The sequence below is a fragment of the Streptopelia decaocto genome (assembly GCF_964273445.1).
Source record: "Streptopelia decaocto genome assembly, chromosome: 1".
In the NCBI taxonomy this organism is placed as follows: domain Eukaryota; kingdom Metazoa; phylum Chordata; class Aves; order Columbiformes; family Columbidae; genus Streptopelia; species Streptopelia decaocto.
Window position 1 is genome coordinate 121,873,082 of NC_138663.1, and position 16,782 is coordinate 121,889,863.

The following is a 16,782-nucleotide window of genomic DNA, read 5'->3' on the forward strand; positions in this document are numbered from 1 at the left end:
AAAATTAAAAATAAAGAAGATGCGCGGCCGTTTACTTGTGTTGGGGTGGTTTCCCCGCCGTTTGGGGAGCCGGGCAGAGCCCAGGCCGGCGTCCATCCCCTTCCACCGCCCCTCCGACGGCCCCGGGGGCGAGGGGGACCCGCTGCCGCCGGGGAGGGCGCGTTTGTAGGTCCTGGAGGTGCCCGGGCGGCGCGGGGCGCGGCGGAACGGCCCCGCCGAGGGACTCATTTGGTATCGGTGGCTAATCTGGGGAGGCTGGCGGTGCCCATGCCGGAGACGTGGTGGTGCGGCGGGGCCGACACCTGGCACATGCTGCAGGGGCAGGGCATCCCCCCCCAGTGCTGGAAGCCGCTGCCCAGCGGGGCCGCGGCCGCGGCTGAGGGCGACTTGAGGAGCCCGTGGGGGGGCCGGATGGAGCTGACGGCCGAGAGGCCGGAGCCGGGCAGGGAGGCGCTGGAGACGGCGGCCGGGGGCAGGATGGGGTGGTGGACGGGGTGCGAGGCGGGGTGGCCCGGATGGCCGGGCAGCGGGGCGGAGTGGGCGCCCATGCCGCCGGGGCAGGCGGCGGGGTGGAAGCCGGCGTGGTGTCCGCCGTAGATCTCGCTGACCAGGCGCTTCATCTCCTCCAGGGAGTTGGTGAGCATGAGGATGTAGTTGCGCGCCAGGAGGAGCGTGGCGATCTTGGAGAGCTTGCGCACCGACGGGCCGTGGGCATAGGGCATCACCTCCCGCAGCCCGTCCATGGCGATGTTCAGGTCGTGCATTCGCTTGCGCTCCCGACTGTTGATCTTCAGCCGCAGCTGTTGCAGCTCTGGCTCCGTCATCTGCTTCTTGTCCTTCTTGGAGGAGGACGAGGAGGACGACGAGGAGGAGGACGACGAGGACTTGAAGCCCAACTTGTCCACCACCACCACCCCCGCAGCGCTCATGGCGCTGCGCAGCTCGGCGCTCAGCTCCGGCGGGGAGTCGCTCTGCGTGGAGCTGGACACGGTGCCGCCCGTGAAGCCCCCGCCGCTGCCTTTATTCCTGGCCGTGAGGAAGAGGTCATCGGGCTCCGGGGAGGACGGGCGGCTGGAGACCAGGCTGGTGTCCGAGTCCATGGCACGGCGGGCGGGACGGCGGCGCGCACCGGACTGCCTGCGGGGAGGGGAGAGAGCCCGCAGGCGGCACCGGGTCAGCGCCCGCGGAAACTTGGCGGAGCACCCCCGCCGCCCGTCCGCCACGTCGGCGCGCTCGCTCCGCCGCCGCTCCTCGGGGTCGCGGAGCGACGCTCCGGGCGGGACAGACCGCGCTGCCCGCCCTTCGTTCGCCGCCGCCCGCGGAGTGCCCTCGGGGGAGCCCCTCCCCTCCCTTCCCGTCCCGTCCCGTCCCGTCCCTCCTTCCGCGCCTCTCCGCCGGGCCGGGACTTCGGGGGTGCCGCGCCGGGGTGCGCGGGCGCGGGGGACACTTACCGTGCGCGGGGCGGCCGTAGGGAGCGGCGCGCCGTGACGGGCGAGCACGGCAGCAGCGCGCACCTTGCGGCGGCGGCGGCGGTGGCTTTATAGCCGCGCCGGGGAGGAACGATGTCACCGGGCGGGAGGGGGGCTGCGCCAATCGGCGGCGGCGGAGGTGGGGGGGGACGGCCAGGGGGGGAACGGCTGATGTCACCGGGGCCGGTCCGGCTCGATGGGGCGGGAGGACGGGGGGGTCGACGGCCGGCAGCGGCGCTGGGAGCCCGGCGGGGGGGCGCGGTAGGGGGGAGGGACTTTTGTCAAATCCATAATAAAATGTAACAATGACAGCGCCGGGAACAGCTGTTGGGAGGGCGGGACGGGACGGGGACGGGACGAAACAGGGGCCCGACGCCGCAAAGCCCTGGGGGAGGCCTCGCTGCCCGGCTCCTGCCAGCACGTCGGTGTTTCCCCGTGTCCCGTCCCGTCCCGCCCCGCCGGGAAGCGCTCAGCCCCGGCCCCGCCACACGCACCGGGCAGCCGGCGCGCTTTCCCCGGCGGGTGCCCCTCTCCTGCCCCCAGTCCGGTCGTCATCTCCCCCTTATGTGCTGCAAAAGGAAGGGAAGAAAAAAGTTATTTCGGTCACCCCATTCCCCACGAGTGGATTTCCCCGCGGAGGTCGCCGGGCGGTGCCGGACAGCGCCGGTCTCAGCAGGGACTCTTGGCTCCGGCCCTGCAGCGCCCGGGAGAAGACGACAGAAGAGCCAGCAAATCCTACCCCCAAATAACCTGCAGCAAGACCGGAGCAGGAGAAGGGAGAGAAAGAAAGAAAAAAGACATCAACAGAAAGATACATTGAAAAAAATTGACTTTCGGAAATGCCCACCGCCGCCCTACGCGCCGCGCCCGGTTCCCCGACGAGCCCCCTTGCCCCGACAGTTCCGTGCAACAGGGTCGGGGCTTTCTCCCACTGGGGTAAATCCCTCCGATCCACACCCGCCCCCCCCGACCTCATTGCCTTTGTTGTATTATTTTTACACCCGTGTGTTTCCCAGCTGGCCCGGCAAGCCTCAACCATCCGTTAAATATGTATTTAAAACGTTAAGAAGTGAAGCGTGGAAATGTGTTTCCCAACGGTTGTAGAGATGATCCGTAACGGGTCAATTAGGAAAATCTGTCCCAGCGACAGCCGGGCTCACCGCCGCCCGCCGGCCGGCGTGTGTCCCGCTGCCACCCGGGCGGCCCCCGGCCTGGCCACCAGGGACTTGCCCCTGGCTCCCCCCCGCCCCCGGCCGGCGGGGCAGAGCGGCCGCCCCGGTTCTCCTTTTCCGCACCTGCTTGCGGGGCTGCGGAGTCCGTCCGGGGAGAGGCGGGTGGGACATCCCTTCCCCCGCGCGGATAGAGGGGTAAGGCGGGGGAAACTGGGGCTGAGCCCTGGAGGTGAGCAGCGGGACGGGGAGGCGGGGGGGGGACACGTCTATGCAAACTTTGCATTTATTTCGTGGTCGGGAAGCGGTGAGGCGGCAGCGGGAAGCCTGCCTCTGCCTTTTGACTGATGGCTCTATACGGCGCATTGTTGGAACCGCATAAAACAGGGCAACAACGAGCACGACTAATTAAGCCCCGGCGCCTTTTCCCCGGCCGCCGGCTCCTGGTAGGGCCCGGTCCCGGGAGAGGGAACGGGCACCGGCCGGGCCAGGCGGGGCGGCGGGGCGGGAGCAGTCGCCCCCGGGCTGCGATGCTGTGTCGGAAACGAAGAAAACGCCGGCATCGCTTGTCTCCCCTCCGCCTCCCAGGGCTCGGTAATTTTCCTTCTTAAAAGGCTGGGACCTTTCCTTCTTAAAAGACCGGACCAGCGGTCCCTCCGCACCCCAAACGAATGGGGGGGGGGTCCCGTCCTTCCCGTCGGATTTGCGGCAGACCCTGCCGTGCCGCGGCCGCCGGCTCAACTCCGTGGACAGGGTTTCACCAGCTACTTCATCAGCCTGGGGACGGGTCGGGCCCGCCAAGCGCCAGCGGCGGTGCCGGCCCGCCGCTCGCTCCGCAGTCCTGGGGGCTCCGGCGCGCCCGGGCGGGGCGGGCAGGAGCCCCCGAGGCTCCGGGAACCCGGGCGGACGCTGGGGGAAGGAGTGGCGGCGGGGGGCTGGAGCAGAGGTGGAAGCTACCTGCCGGGAGGGATGGTGGGGGAAAAGCGGCGAACGGCCGCTGACCGCTGTCCCGAGGGAGCGGAATAGGCAGCGGGCGGAGGCACGTCAGGGGCTGCCGGAGCTCCGGGGCTGCCCTGCGCCCTGGGGAGGCACCCTGGGGGTTTCGGAGATGGAGAAGTCAGCAGCGGACTCCTCCTTTTTCCTTTTCCCTTTTCCACTTTTGCCCCCGTTTTCTTTTTTACTTTTTATTTTTTTCCCTTTTCCTTTCTTTGGCTTTTTTTTTTTTTCCCCTTGTCCTCTTCTTCTTTTCCTTTTCCTTCTTCTCCTCCCCCCTCTCCCTCCCCCCTCTCCTCTTTCCCTTCCTTCAGAGAGGAAACCCCACGCCACCGCCGTTTTCTCCGCCAAGGAGAAAACAAGATCTGTGTCCTTAACGGGGGAGCAATTTATTTGATGATCACTATCTGTCTGTCTGTCTGGACGTGAACTCTGTCCCGCCTGCGCAGCCTGCGGGGCTCCTTGCGCCGGGCGGCATGGAGTTTGTGCAGGGCCAAGACCGGAGCCGTCCGAGGCGGTGGCAGCGGGGCGGTGCTTCTCTGCCGTCCTCGTGGGAAGAAGAGGGGTTGCAAGAAGGAAGGAGGGTGATCTCTGCAGTGAAGTGTTAAATTAAATGTCGCATGTCCCCTACTCGATACAGTAAGGCTCAGTATTGCAAAAAACCTCTTGTCGGCGCGTCCCGGGAAGGTGGCTCCAAAGGGCTCCCAGAGAAGCCCTTCACCCCAACTTGCTTTTGACACTAAAATGTGGAGCAGAGTCCATTTTCTTACCTATGAATATTTTTTTCTTTTCTTAAATCTCGACTGTAGGCAACTAAGACATGAATGAAGGCAATCAGGGAACGTGATGAAGTGATAACTTAATAAAAAACAGACTGTTGCTTTCATGTTGAAAATCACTTGGAACGTCATTAAGTTATTGTTCGAGATTGTTATTGCCTATACTCCCTCAAGGCTTGCGGCCCAGGGCCCTTTCTTCATGGATACCACACAGCTACACTGGAAGTGTCCCTGCCTGGCTCTAAGGAATCTGAGGCATCCAAAGGATGAAGAGCTTGTGTGTGACCACAGCTCCTTGAGGACTGGCAGCTGAAAACAGTTTTAATGATGCCTTGGAAACTCTAAGGCCTGATCCCCAGTGCTGTCTGCATCCCATCTGTTAGCAGCGCTGGGGGATCGAAATTGGGCTTTGCAGCTCCAGAGCTTTTTAAACTTTTTGGTTGAGAGTGGGGTCTGCAGGGAGTCCACTGGGGTCACAGCTGCCCCCTCCCTGTGCACACCAAGAGCACAAATCTCAGAACCTGACACTGAGGACATGAGGATGTGGGGATTGCCTTCAAGCTCTCTGCCCACTGCTAAAGGTATGAGGGGAGTCTCAGGGCGGGGAATAATATCTTGACGGTTCAAGTTTGTGCCCCTCCCCTTCCCCCCTCCCCCCTTTTCTTTCTGGATGTATCTGAATCAGATACGAATTTATTTTTTGCTGTTGTTCTGGGCTTACAAATGAAGTCTAGCCTGTGGGCTTTGGTGCCATTCTACCTTCCCAACTAACATATTTGATACCTGTGATCTCCAAGAAAGGGACCCGAATTCATTATTATTCTGGTGGGATTATTTTTTTTTCCCTTGGTCCTAGATTTGTTTTTGTTAACACTTGTTTGATTGAGGCACATGCTCTTTGCCAAAAACTCAGCATGTCTTCCCATTCAATCAGAGACTGGAAAAGCTTCTAATCTTCACAGGAGTCACCCAGAGGGAAGTCTCAGAAATACCAGAGCTGATGTTTGTGATATTTTCAGGATTAAATATATGCAGGAAATAGGCCACCTCCTATTCTCATCTAGCAGAAAAACCCTCTTTATTTATAAACTTTTGTCACTTATGAGCCTGCTGTCATCTATAACAAAATAATTAGATTAATATTTAAAACCCAGAATAGATTCTGTGTGTTAGATCTTTAGGGCTCAGATGTCCCTCTCCTCTTTACTCCAACAGGACAAGTCTCACACATGAGATTAACAGGGACTGACTTTCTCTGACTGTAAGATGTTACCAAAACCACTTCATCTAGAATCTTTGGTATAGGTGTAAGACATACAAGATTTCTGATCATTATTTGTTGTGTTTAATGCAAGATACCGTATTTTTTACAAAACATGGTATTACTTCATTTAATAAACTTTAAGGATGCAACTGATAACTTGACACCACCATTGTATTGCCATAATGAACAGCAATGCCTGGAGCTTATAAAATACCATGATAGCTATTTCATTTTAACAGCTACTATGTCTTACCAACAATTTCACTTCTCATTGACAATATAATCTCCTATGGGCAAATGAGGAGAAAGAGGCAGAAACTCCAAGAAAGCACAGTGCTGGCAGGCCCATGTGCTGCCCCACTGGCGGCAGAGGTGCCTAGGCTCAGAGGCAGGAGCATGTCTGCTGCCGGGACCTCCTGTCCTGGGCATCCTGGGCAGGCATCCATTGATTGCTATGTCATGTCAGTCTTCAGGCTCTTCTCGGGACTGTGGTGATGCTGAGAATTTCTTGTGCTGGTAGTAAAGAAATACCTGTGTGACATAATTTCTATGTGGCTGGTGGAGCATTTCCAGTCTGCAGAGGAATGGGAGCTCTACAGAAATGTCACCTCACTAACCAGAGGTCCACTGTGCATCATGCCTTCCCTCAGACTCAGAGGTGAAAACCTGCCAGCCTCAGCCTTTTTTTAGTCCCAGTACCACCCTGTTACAGAAAAGATACAATGCTAGTAAAAAATCCCAGAATCACAGAATGGTTGGGGTTGGAAGGGACTTCTGGAGATCATCTAGTCTAACCCACATGCTAAAGCAGGTTCACCCAGAGCAGATTGCACAGGAATGTGTCCAGGCGTGTCTTGAATGTCTCCAGAGAAGGAGACTCCGCAACCTCTCTGGGCAGCCTGTTCCAGTGCTCTGGCACCCTCAAAGGAAAGTTTTTCCTCATAATCAGATAGAACCTCCTGTGCTTCAGCCTGTGTCTGTTGCCCCTCATCCTATTGTTGGGCACCACTGAAAGGAGGCTGGTCCCATCCTCTTGACACCCACCCTTGAGATATTTATAAACATTTATGAGAACCCCTCTTAGCCTTTTCCAGGCTGAACAGACCCAGCTCTCTCAGTCTCTCCTCATAAGAAAGATGCTCCAGACCCCTAATTATCTTTGTAGTCCTCTGCTGGACTCTTCTAGTAATTCTTTGTCCTTCTTAAGCTGGGGATGTGTTTAAATTCCCTTGGGCTTGAAGCTGTCCCTCATGTGCAAATCCTTCCAAAGTGAGCTCCTGTGATGGGGAAGGAATGATGGGAACATACGAGAGAAGCAAACTGATGCAACTGCTTTTAAATGGGCAGAGGCAAGGAAACAGATCCAGAGAAGGATTTACCAATCTATGCAGATCTTTGCCCAGCCACATGCAGATTTCTGTCCCACAGGTGACAGAACTGGGGACCCCTCTGAACTGGGGGTTTTGCTCTGCACTGGCCAAGCTGGACACCAACGGGACTGAAAAAACACCCATGTGTTCAGCCCGGTGAGCTGGTCCAAACTGCCTTCATCCCCTGGTCTCAGCAGCAGGGCTTGAGGGTGGGAAAGAAATATATGTGTTATATACCCTGTTTCCCTGACAATAAGACCTACTACAAAAATAAGCCCTAGCATGATTTTTCAGGTTTTTGAGTGTGCTCCAAATTGAAGCCCCACTCCAAAAATAAGCCCTAGTTAAAGTTCATTAAAAAAGTAAGCAGCTTTCGGAGCAAAAATTAATATAAGACCCTGACTTATTTTAAGGAAAACAGGGTAGATGGAGGGGCAAAGAAAGCCCAAGCACAACTGAGTGTATCTCCTCTGAAAAAAAATGGAGTGTCTTTTTCAAGGCTGAATTTATTCTAGAAAATTGTATTTTTCTATCATTTTTTTCAGGAAATCCGCATGTAACACAACAAGGACTTTCGGTTCTCATTTTGAGTTTCCTGGGCAGCATTTTCCACATTTTGCCATTTGTCTGTATGTGGCACTCTTATACTACCTTTCATCTCTTTTCGACTTTCCGTTTCTTTATTTTGACTGAGAGGTCTTTAGAAATAAGGGAGTCCTAGCAGAGTTTTAATGATGAGCAGAACATGAAAACGTGGGTATGTTTTGCTTCCCACGTGAATACCCACTAGAAAAAAAATAATCCTCAGGTTATTCTCTTGTCCTGTTCCTACCCTGTGCTCAGGAGAAAAATGTTTTAAAAATCCTGATTGCTAATAGGTTACCGCATCTGCCTGGCTGAGCCCCAAGGATTTTGTTGCTGTGTACTCATCATGGAAATGTTTCCCCATCTGAAGGTGTCAGTGCCCTTCAGAATGGGTTTCACATGGTGGAAACAATGATTGGGTTCATGCTGTACCACTTGCTGGCCATGAGCATTTCACTGCCAGAATAATGGGAAGCCCTTGATCCTTGGGATGGAGAAGTTCTTAGCCAGTCTGTTATCTAACCTGGAAAAAAAAAAAAAAAAGAAAACAAAAATTAAAAAAGGTTCAGATGCAAAAGTCCACACTAGCGATTTGGTGAGATTTCTCCTTAATATGTTGAGAGTTTTGGGGGGCTGTCGCCTTCTCGTGTTGTATTGGGACTTGCATTAATGGAGTAACAGCTGAACTGAGCGTTTGGAATGAACATATCAAAGCCCTGAGTCTGTACAACACCATCTCTCGTCGCCCATGATGTCAAAGGTTGCGGCGAACATCTCCCTCGCTTTCTGGGTGGCATTGTTCAGGAGAGTGGCCCCAGCAGATGGCCCAAAAAACACACCTCGGCCAAGTAAAGAGGGACCACATGTGACGAACCATAGATGTCTCATTAGCAAATGGAGAAAAAAAGCAAGGATGAGAAAAAAAGATAAAAAGAATACACAAAGACATTTACATATTTACATTGTTTCTCCCTCATTTCCAATTCTCCTTTTGCTGAAGTGTCAGTGGGCTCGCTTTTCTCCTTCTGTTTGTATGTTTACTTGTGCTAAATAGATTATGATAATCAGGCACATAAATGCATGCAACTGTTATTATGGCATTTTAATCACAGAGTTTTTCACTGGAAGCCTTCATTAGAATTCTCATAATCTCACTTGTTAGTGTAACAAACAGTAATAAATGCCAAGGAACTGGGATTAAGTCAGAGACATTCAGACATTAAAGGAGGAATATGGAAATGTTGTCAAATCTCTGCATTTTTTATTGAAATGTCACATAAACAGTTCAGGACTTTAAATATCTTACTCATTAGAAGGAGAGGGTGCGCAGCCACCTGAAGATAGCAATTATATTTTTTTAGGGAGTGCTGGAACCATATGTCTCTCATCAACTCTACCCAACTTTGCTGGGCTACCCAGGCAATAGCTACTTTCTATTTGTTTGTATTTACAAGTTCCATTCCTGAGATGTTTAGCTGGAAAGAGGGGTTACTCCTGGACAGATGGACATGACATGGGAAGGTGGTGTGCTGGCTTTCATATGGCTCTTCTGTATCTTTTTAGAGTGATTCCCACTGTACCCACTGGCACTGGGGGTCCCAGCTCCACCAGCTGACCATGGAGCCAAAGACCTCCTGCCACCACCTGAGGAGGCCTCCTGCCACCTCCTACCTACTACTCCTTGGCAAAAGGTGGGAAGCCTGTAGTGATGTGCTGGGGTCGCCCAGGAATTCACCCCACTGCTGTTCCCATGGGCTTACTTTGGGGGCGAAGCTGAGGAGCAAGATGGGGATATATCACTGATTTTTCAGACCATGAAAAATGTGGTGCATCCCTTGAAGTCCTGGGGAAATGTGTGCTGCTCAAGCGGAGAGCTGGGCTGCACCCAGTCCATGCCTTCCTTGACAGGCCATGATTGACCCCCCTCCATGCATTAATCTGCTGCTGAGGGGATGCTGCTCATAGCAGAAGAACAGAAAATAGCTGTTCTTTTCATGCAGCTCAGCTGACACGTTTGATATCATGCAGGCGAGGCCTCCTCCCACTCAGGAAAATGCACCCGCGTTCCGCCCCCCTCGCCACGGGAATGGGTGTGGACATGGGCTGCGGGGCCTGGCCCCCTGCCACCACCCACGCTCCTGTGAAACACTTGAGCAGCAGAGTTATTCACAGTGGTTTGGTTTCCCCCCCCCCACCTCTTTCCTTTTGTATTTTCCACTTTTAAGAACCAGAAGGAAAACTGGATGCAAAAGGAAACTGTGGTCATACTGAGTTTCCCACTGTTTGGCTTATGGTGGGGCATCCCTCGTGGCCATCTAAGGTGCATCCTCTCAGGTGTGGGTGGGATGCTGAAGCAGGTGAAAAGTGCTGAGTTTGGCACATGCTATTATTCCTGTGTTCAACCAGGCAGTAGTAATAACTTCTGCAGGAAGAGATAAAATCTCACTATGGCAAAACTCTTATTGCCCTGAAGTAGTGAGGACCCCCAGCTCTTGTGGGAACTGCAGAGGGATTTATTCAATCTGTCCTGGAAGTGAACTTTGACTCCCCTTTCCAGAATAAAAGACCCATGTCACAGGAGGCACCGTGTACACGCTGTTTCAGGTAAAATTCTGAATCAGCACCCTCTGCAAGCATGAGCTGTCATTCACGTCTCTGGGAAAGCAAAAAGCTGTGTAGCACTAGGAAAGAAATAAAAAAAAAAAAAAAGAAGGCATTACTCAAATTTAACTGCTGTACAAATGCTGTATCACTCAGGATTTTAATCCTGACTCAAATGCAAAAGACAGATGAGAATTATCTAAAAGTACAAGTTTTGATGCTTTCAATCCAAAGTTTCTGAGGTCTCTCCCTCCCCTCCTAAAATGCAAAGCATCCAGAAGGGATTTATGTTCACAGGAGCTCACACACCAGTGAGACCACTTCATTCCAAACTCCCGTGAAACTTGGAGGAAGTAGTTTTGCAGACTCACGTGTGATAGCGTTTTACAGGACTTGCTAGCCCTCTCACTGTGTGCTATGCTTGAAGAGTCCCTCTCCTCTTACAAGGTTGGCCCTCTAATTTTGATGCCTGCCACATCATTCATGCAAACACGGGTGTTTCTGTGCTAGACTCAGTCCTTCTTTCCCATTTGAATTGATTAAAAGGTCCTCCATAGACAGTTCCTCCACAAGCTGTTGAGCTGTAGAAAGATGTTGTTCAGGTGTCAGTTTTTATGTATTTGCTGGAACAGAAAAGAACAAAACCAAAACCAAACCAAAACAAAGAAAAACAAACAACAACAAAACCAAACCCCAAAACAAACAGACAAAACACCAAACCAAACCAAAACAAAACAAGATGAGAGATTCCTTGCTTTTGGTAACACATTGGCAGAAATTTTGATCTTCTGTCTAACATGCTGAATTTATTACCTTTGGTTCTTTACACTGTTTCTCCCTTTGTCATGTTGGGTGGGATCTGCACTTGCCTGGCTGGAGTGGCGGCCCTGACCCACTCCCATGTGCGCCTGGGCTCACTGTATCGAGGTGCAGAGATTTAAAGCACATGTTCCTTTGGAATCACTTGAAGAAAATGTTCGCAAGTGAAAATATAAATGCCTTAAATAACATAGCTTGTTTTAACAGTTCCATATGAAGCCTCTCCCTGACAATCCACCAACGATGCGAGTGAGGTCCTGGCATGCTTCTCCTGAGCCATACGTCCTTCAAAGCCATCTTGAAGGGTTCGGCTCTCAGAGGAGCTGGAGGGGTTTCTCTGCCAAAACCCCAGAGCAGCTGTGGCTCTGCCTCTCATGTTAACTGCTGGGTGCCCGTCATGGAGCTCCAAGGAGGGGCTGGAGCAGGGAAACTGGGAAGGCTCAGGAAAGATCCTGACCTGCAGGCAACAGGTAGGCTCAGGATGAGTGACTTGTGAGGGAAAAGCTTGAGAAGGATGGGGAGCATGTAGTGCGAGAGGGCAGAAGTGCAAGGTCTTGGGAGAGCAAAGGCGATGGGGAAGGAGTGGTGAGCAAGGCGTGTTTCCAGGGATGGGGAGTGGGGGAAAGGAGTAAGGTGATGCAGCATTACAGGCGAGCATCTCAAGGGGGAAAGGAGTAAGTGTGAGGGTGTTGGTGAGAAAGAAAAGGCAAGGTAGGAGAAAAATTGTTAAGGATAGCTAAGGTTTTTTTTTTTTCTTGAAAATCTGAAACAGGGAGAAAAGTTGTTGCCTAAAAAGGGAGAAAATTCACATTGACAGAGTAAACTGTTCTCCAGGCTTTAGAAAGGTCCCTGCATTCAGAGGATGGGTTACATTGATTTAAACCTTGCTTAGCTGTTTACAGTGCAAACAAAAATTAACCTGAACAAAGACCTGGACTGTATTTTGACTGGACAGGTGTTGATCTGTACAAATAGATTTGCATCCAGAAAAATCCCATTTTCTCCAAAGACAGAAGGTATGGGAATGTAATTTTTCGGTCTACTAGCAAGGACACAGTTTATGCTGGTTGTCCCGAAGGCCTTCTACTCATCATTTCCAAACTTCTTTCCTTCCATGATAACTCTGAAGAAATTCAGCTACTCTCTAGCATTGCCCTGGGCATGGGACACATCCCATGGGACCTGTTCCCTTGCTGAGCTTAAATGTTTCAAAGAGAGCAGGCAGTTCTCTATGGCGATACTCTTTTTTTTTTTCATGGCTTCTTGGCAAGTGTCCGTCAGGACAAAGCAAAGCACTTTTACATCTGCTCTCACAGATCCCTCTGTCCCTTACAGCACCAGAAAAAGGGCTGAGGACCCCAAGGGTGACCCATGAGGCCACAGGGACCCGTGCCCTGGCACCTGCACTGCTTTGCCTGTCCTTTTCTGGATACGCAGAGGTGATTTCGTCCATTTGCTGTTCAATGCCTGGTCTCTGCAGACCACTCAGTGCTACCAGGTTGAGGCCAGACAACTCTTGTTTGTTGCACACATTTCCGTCTTGCTTTGTTGTGGGTTGTATTTCAAGGCTGGTGTCTGCCTGAGGAAATGCCCCTTTCTGGCTGCAAATCTCTTGCAGCGCATCTGCCTGGGCTACGAGCAGGGGAGCAAAGCTGAGCTGCCAGCACAGCTGCAAGCACGTGTAGTTATGAGGTGCTGAGTAAGAGACATATTTTTGCTGGAGTGAAAGGCAAGGATTTCTGCGGTGTGACAGCCTCTGTGCCCTGGGTCTGACTTGACTGTTTTACTTGCTGAAGCACTCTTCGCTTTTTCTGGCCAGGAGGCCTCTTTCTTTCTGCCTCTCTCTCTCTCTCCGCTCTCGGTTTTCTTGGGCTTTCTGGGTGGTGGTGGAGTTGTGATGTCTTGAATACCAATAGTGAAGCTGAACATATGTGAACCTTTCCTAATCCTGCTAATCTTTCTTCAAAAACCTTTCTGAAAGTGTAGGCAACATCCAGATTAAAAAAAAAAAAAAAAAAAAGCACTAAAAAACCCCACTACTGAGCATTTTAATGACAAATAATCTTTTTAAAGGGGGAGGGGGTTTTTGCCTCAGCTGGAGATGGAGCTTATGAACTACAGCAGGTAGAAATAACTGCTGTATTACCTCATGTAATCTCTGCTATTCAGGGTCAGATTAGGCCTGAATGCGAGACGAAATAGACTTCTCTTTTAAACCAGGGACTTTGTCCCCACAACGGTTATTAGGCAGTAATTAGTTGTGACACAGAATTACCAGGCGCACAATGGCAACTGGAGCCTTACAAGTCCTTTGAAACAGCTTGAAGAAGCTGAATAGATGCTACTTTCAATTTTTAAATTCTGCTCAGAGGTAGGAATTATTGCCTTCCCTCCAGCACACCACTTCTCTCCTAGTTTATATGGTATGTCCGTCGGACAGGGAGCCAGTACCGATCAAAATTTGGAGGTTCCCAGTCAGTTGTCCCACTGGTTGCCCACAGATTTTGTCAGGAATGATGAGACAACAACTTCTTCTTTGATCTCATTAGCTGCAATATTGATGTAGTGACTCAGGACTCGTGTTGACACGCTAGATGCTTTGAGACTTCCTAAAGCTTTGAAGGGGAAAATGAGACCTAATGAAATCAGTCAACGTGGAGGTAGGACAGGGCTGGGTTTGCCCATCGGTTAGGGACTTGAGGCACTGACAAGCTGTCCCTGCGTGCCACGAGGCATGCCGTACACACCACACTTCCCTGTGTACCTACGTGTCGCCCGCAGCCTCTGCCTTGCGTCAGCACCGCAGCTGCCTCTGAGATATTTGGAGAGGAGATCTGAACTGGGCCTCCCTAATATAGATTGTAGCCAGATGTGAACCTGAAACTTTTAGGAATTAGGAAATAAATATTGAGAGCTAAAACTCCATGCCGCTGCCAGTGCAGGGATGAAGGATCATGGTCGGAGTCTTCAATCTAATCAGCAGCACCAGCAACCCCAGGACATTGCGCCTTCCCCAGGGCAGCTCTTTGCAAACTGTTTGTTCAGCAATAAGATGACAAATGGTTTTATTCCCAGTTCCAGTGAGTACCATAAGGCATCATGGAGGCTGAATCACAAGGCAAAAAGAAATCTCTTTCCTACCTGGCCAGTCCTGGCATGCTTACTGTGTTCTGCTGCTAAAAGCCTCAAGGAGAGAAGATGCTTGCCTCTGGGGCTTGGGGTGCCCTGGGCAGTACCCGAGTGAGCTAGGGTGGGTGCCGGAGCTGAATGGCCTTGCCAGCATGGTCCTCACACTGGTGGGAAACAGTGTGCTCAAGCCAGCAGCTGCTGGTCAAAGCCTGGGTGAATGTCTTGTCCTGGCCATCCCACTCCTCAGTGGTCAGCGCCCCCGCTCACACCTGCCTGGCAGCTGCAGGAGAGCTGGTGAGAAGCAGGACTGACACAAGTAGCATCATGGAGGGACAGTGCTCAGAAGTCATGAGCTGATGAGAATGTGACTGAGAGCTATGTGGCAAGTCCTGCAGCCCGGCCACCAGTGTGTTAGTCACTGGGTTGACCAGAGGAGTAGCTTCTTCACCATGAGGGTGCTGAGGCACTGGAACTGGCTGCCCAGAGCAGCTGTGGATGCCCCATCCCTGGAAATGTTCAAGGCCAGGCTGGATGGAGCTTTGAGCAACCTGGTCTAGTGGAAGGTGTCCCTGCCCATGGCAGGTGAGTTGGAACTAGATGATCTTTAAGATGCCTTCTGATCCAAACCATTCTGTGATTCTATGATTAGGAGGATGGTTGCCATAGTCTAATCGTGAACATGAACATGTGCACTTTTGTGCTGATATCAAAGTCCTGTATATGCCTCCCCAAAAGAAAAATACATAAAACCCACACAGTCTACAAACACCCAGGGATTGTCAAACCATGGGCTCTGTTTTCAAAAATAAGAAAATATTTCCCTTTCATATCTGTGTTGGTTCATCTTCCCTGCCCCATGCATACTGATCATGATTAAAGTGGGAACACAGTATCTTTCTAGCATGTAAGGAAGAAATTCACCTGCGGACCTGTTAGCACATGTCCTGTGATATCTTTTAAAGGACCCTTAGAGCACATTGCAACCAGGAGACAGATTATACCAGGCAATTAAATTAAAACCAAAATACCAGGCTTTATTACCCTTCTCCATGCTGAAAAGTACGTCATTTTGAAGCAGTCCTGTTGATTTCAAAGCCAAACAAAATCTCTTGAAAAGGAGAGAAACAAAACTGACAATATGCTCTAGTACTCAGGACTGTAATTTGATAATTTTTCCACAGTAAATTAATGAAAATCAGGATCTTTGATGTAAGCACATAATAATGTATTTTTTTTTCCCCAGGTATCACTTTCATAAAATATCTAAACTTCAGTGTTAATTAAGAGAAAAGCTTTTAATGTTTCTAGAAAGAAAGAAAGAGAACATGTTAAAAAAATTAGGCTTAAAATCTATGTTCCCCTTTCTAGCAACTGGAAACAAACCCACTCCTGCTGACCTCAGCAGGCATTTGCAATCAGCCTCAGCGGAGGGGATTGGGCCCCCTCTGCCAGCAAACTGTTTTCTTCCCATATAAGCTTGTATCCAAATGATGGCCAAATTAGCAGTGATGTCTCTGGCTCTTGGTACTGGCCCTGGAGGGGCAAAGCCCTGACCTCGGGGCAACCTCTCGCCTTGACTTCCCACATTAATCTCGAAACCTCTTGACTTCCCGAAGTCAGGTCCCGTATCTGCACGGCAGCATTAGCATCTGTGGTGACTTGGGTTTGGTCCTGCATGCTGCTGTCTTGCTTTGGCTTTAAGATTAAGGCAGTTTACTTGTCAAATGTGCCATTTCTTACCGTTTGGGAAACGCCATATTACATCCCAAATAACTGTGGCTTAAATATGTTGTAGCCTTTCTCATGCTTTAAGCCAAGGCTCAGGGTGTAGATTGGGCTCTCCAAGATCTCATTAGCTGTGTAGGGCTAAAAATGCCACTGGGATGACCAGGACATTATTATTTACGTCTGTTTAAATGCACTGAGGCTGAGGGGCTGGACTTTGCTTGGTCTCATCTGGTCTGCATGGGGCAGATGATTTTACTTTCCCTTCCTAAGCAGAGCCACGCTGGGGAATGGAGGTTAAGTGTCTTATCTGTCCTGGCAGGCACTGGGATCCAAATCTCTTGACCCAAAGCTGGACGCTCCCGCCCTGCCAGAGATGTTCATTTCGCCGCCCAGCCCCTCGCCTTGGTGACTGTGTGCTGTCTTAGCCTCTATCAACAGGTACTAAATATGTCAGGGACTGAAGCAAGAATTCAGGGATCTACCCTCAAAGGTTTTGTTGATTTATCTTTGCTATAAATCTGTTTCTTTTGAGTGATCTGAAATTGATTTCAGGCTCATTCCTCCGTTCCCCCATTTGGTTGTAATTTGGGATGTCAAGGAAATTGTGTTGAAAGAAGAAGATGAGCCGATATGAAAAGGGATTATCTGTCCCATATGGGTAGAAGATGCTCGTGCGGGGGAGAAAGGAAAAGAAAATGTTTGTCTCTACATGTTTGCACATGTGCAGCGTTGGGTAGAAGTGGGCTTCCCAGAGGAAAGGAAAAATCAAAAGAAAATCCTTAGCTTGACAGAACCATCCCAGGACAAGTTAGTAGCTTTGTTAAGATCATTCCTTGGGTGGGGAAGGATATAGAAGCAAGTGTTCTCACATGGGAA

The 16,782-nt window shown here is 51.1% G+C and overlaps 1 protein-coding gene across 1 annotated transcript; it reads right to left on the reverse strand.

The window, feature by feature from the left end:
• Positions 1 to 224: 224 nt before the first annotated feature.
• OLIG2 (oligodendrocyte transcription factor 2) lies at positions 225 to 1,479 on the reverse strand (the record flags this gene model as incomplete). The annotated part of the gene is made up of 2 exons (XM_082045299.1): positions 1,452 to 1,479; positions 225 to 1,137 (listed from the first exon to the last, which is right to left on the reverse strand). Exon 2 carries the CDS (start codon positions 1,098 to 1,100, stop codon positions 225 to 227), a length of 876 nt encoding a protein of 291 aa, XP_081901425.1. The 5' UTR covers positions 1,101 to 1,137; positions 1,452 to 1,479.
• Between the last annotated feature and the right edge of the window lie 15,303 nt (positions 1,480 to 16,782).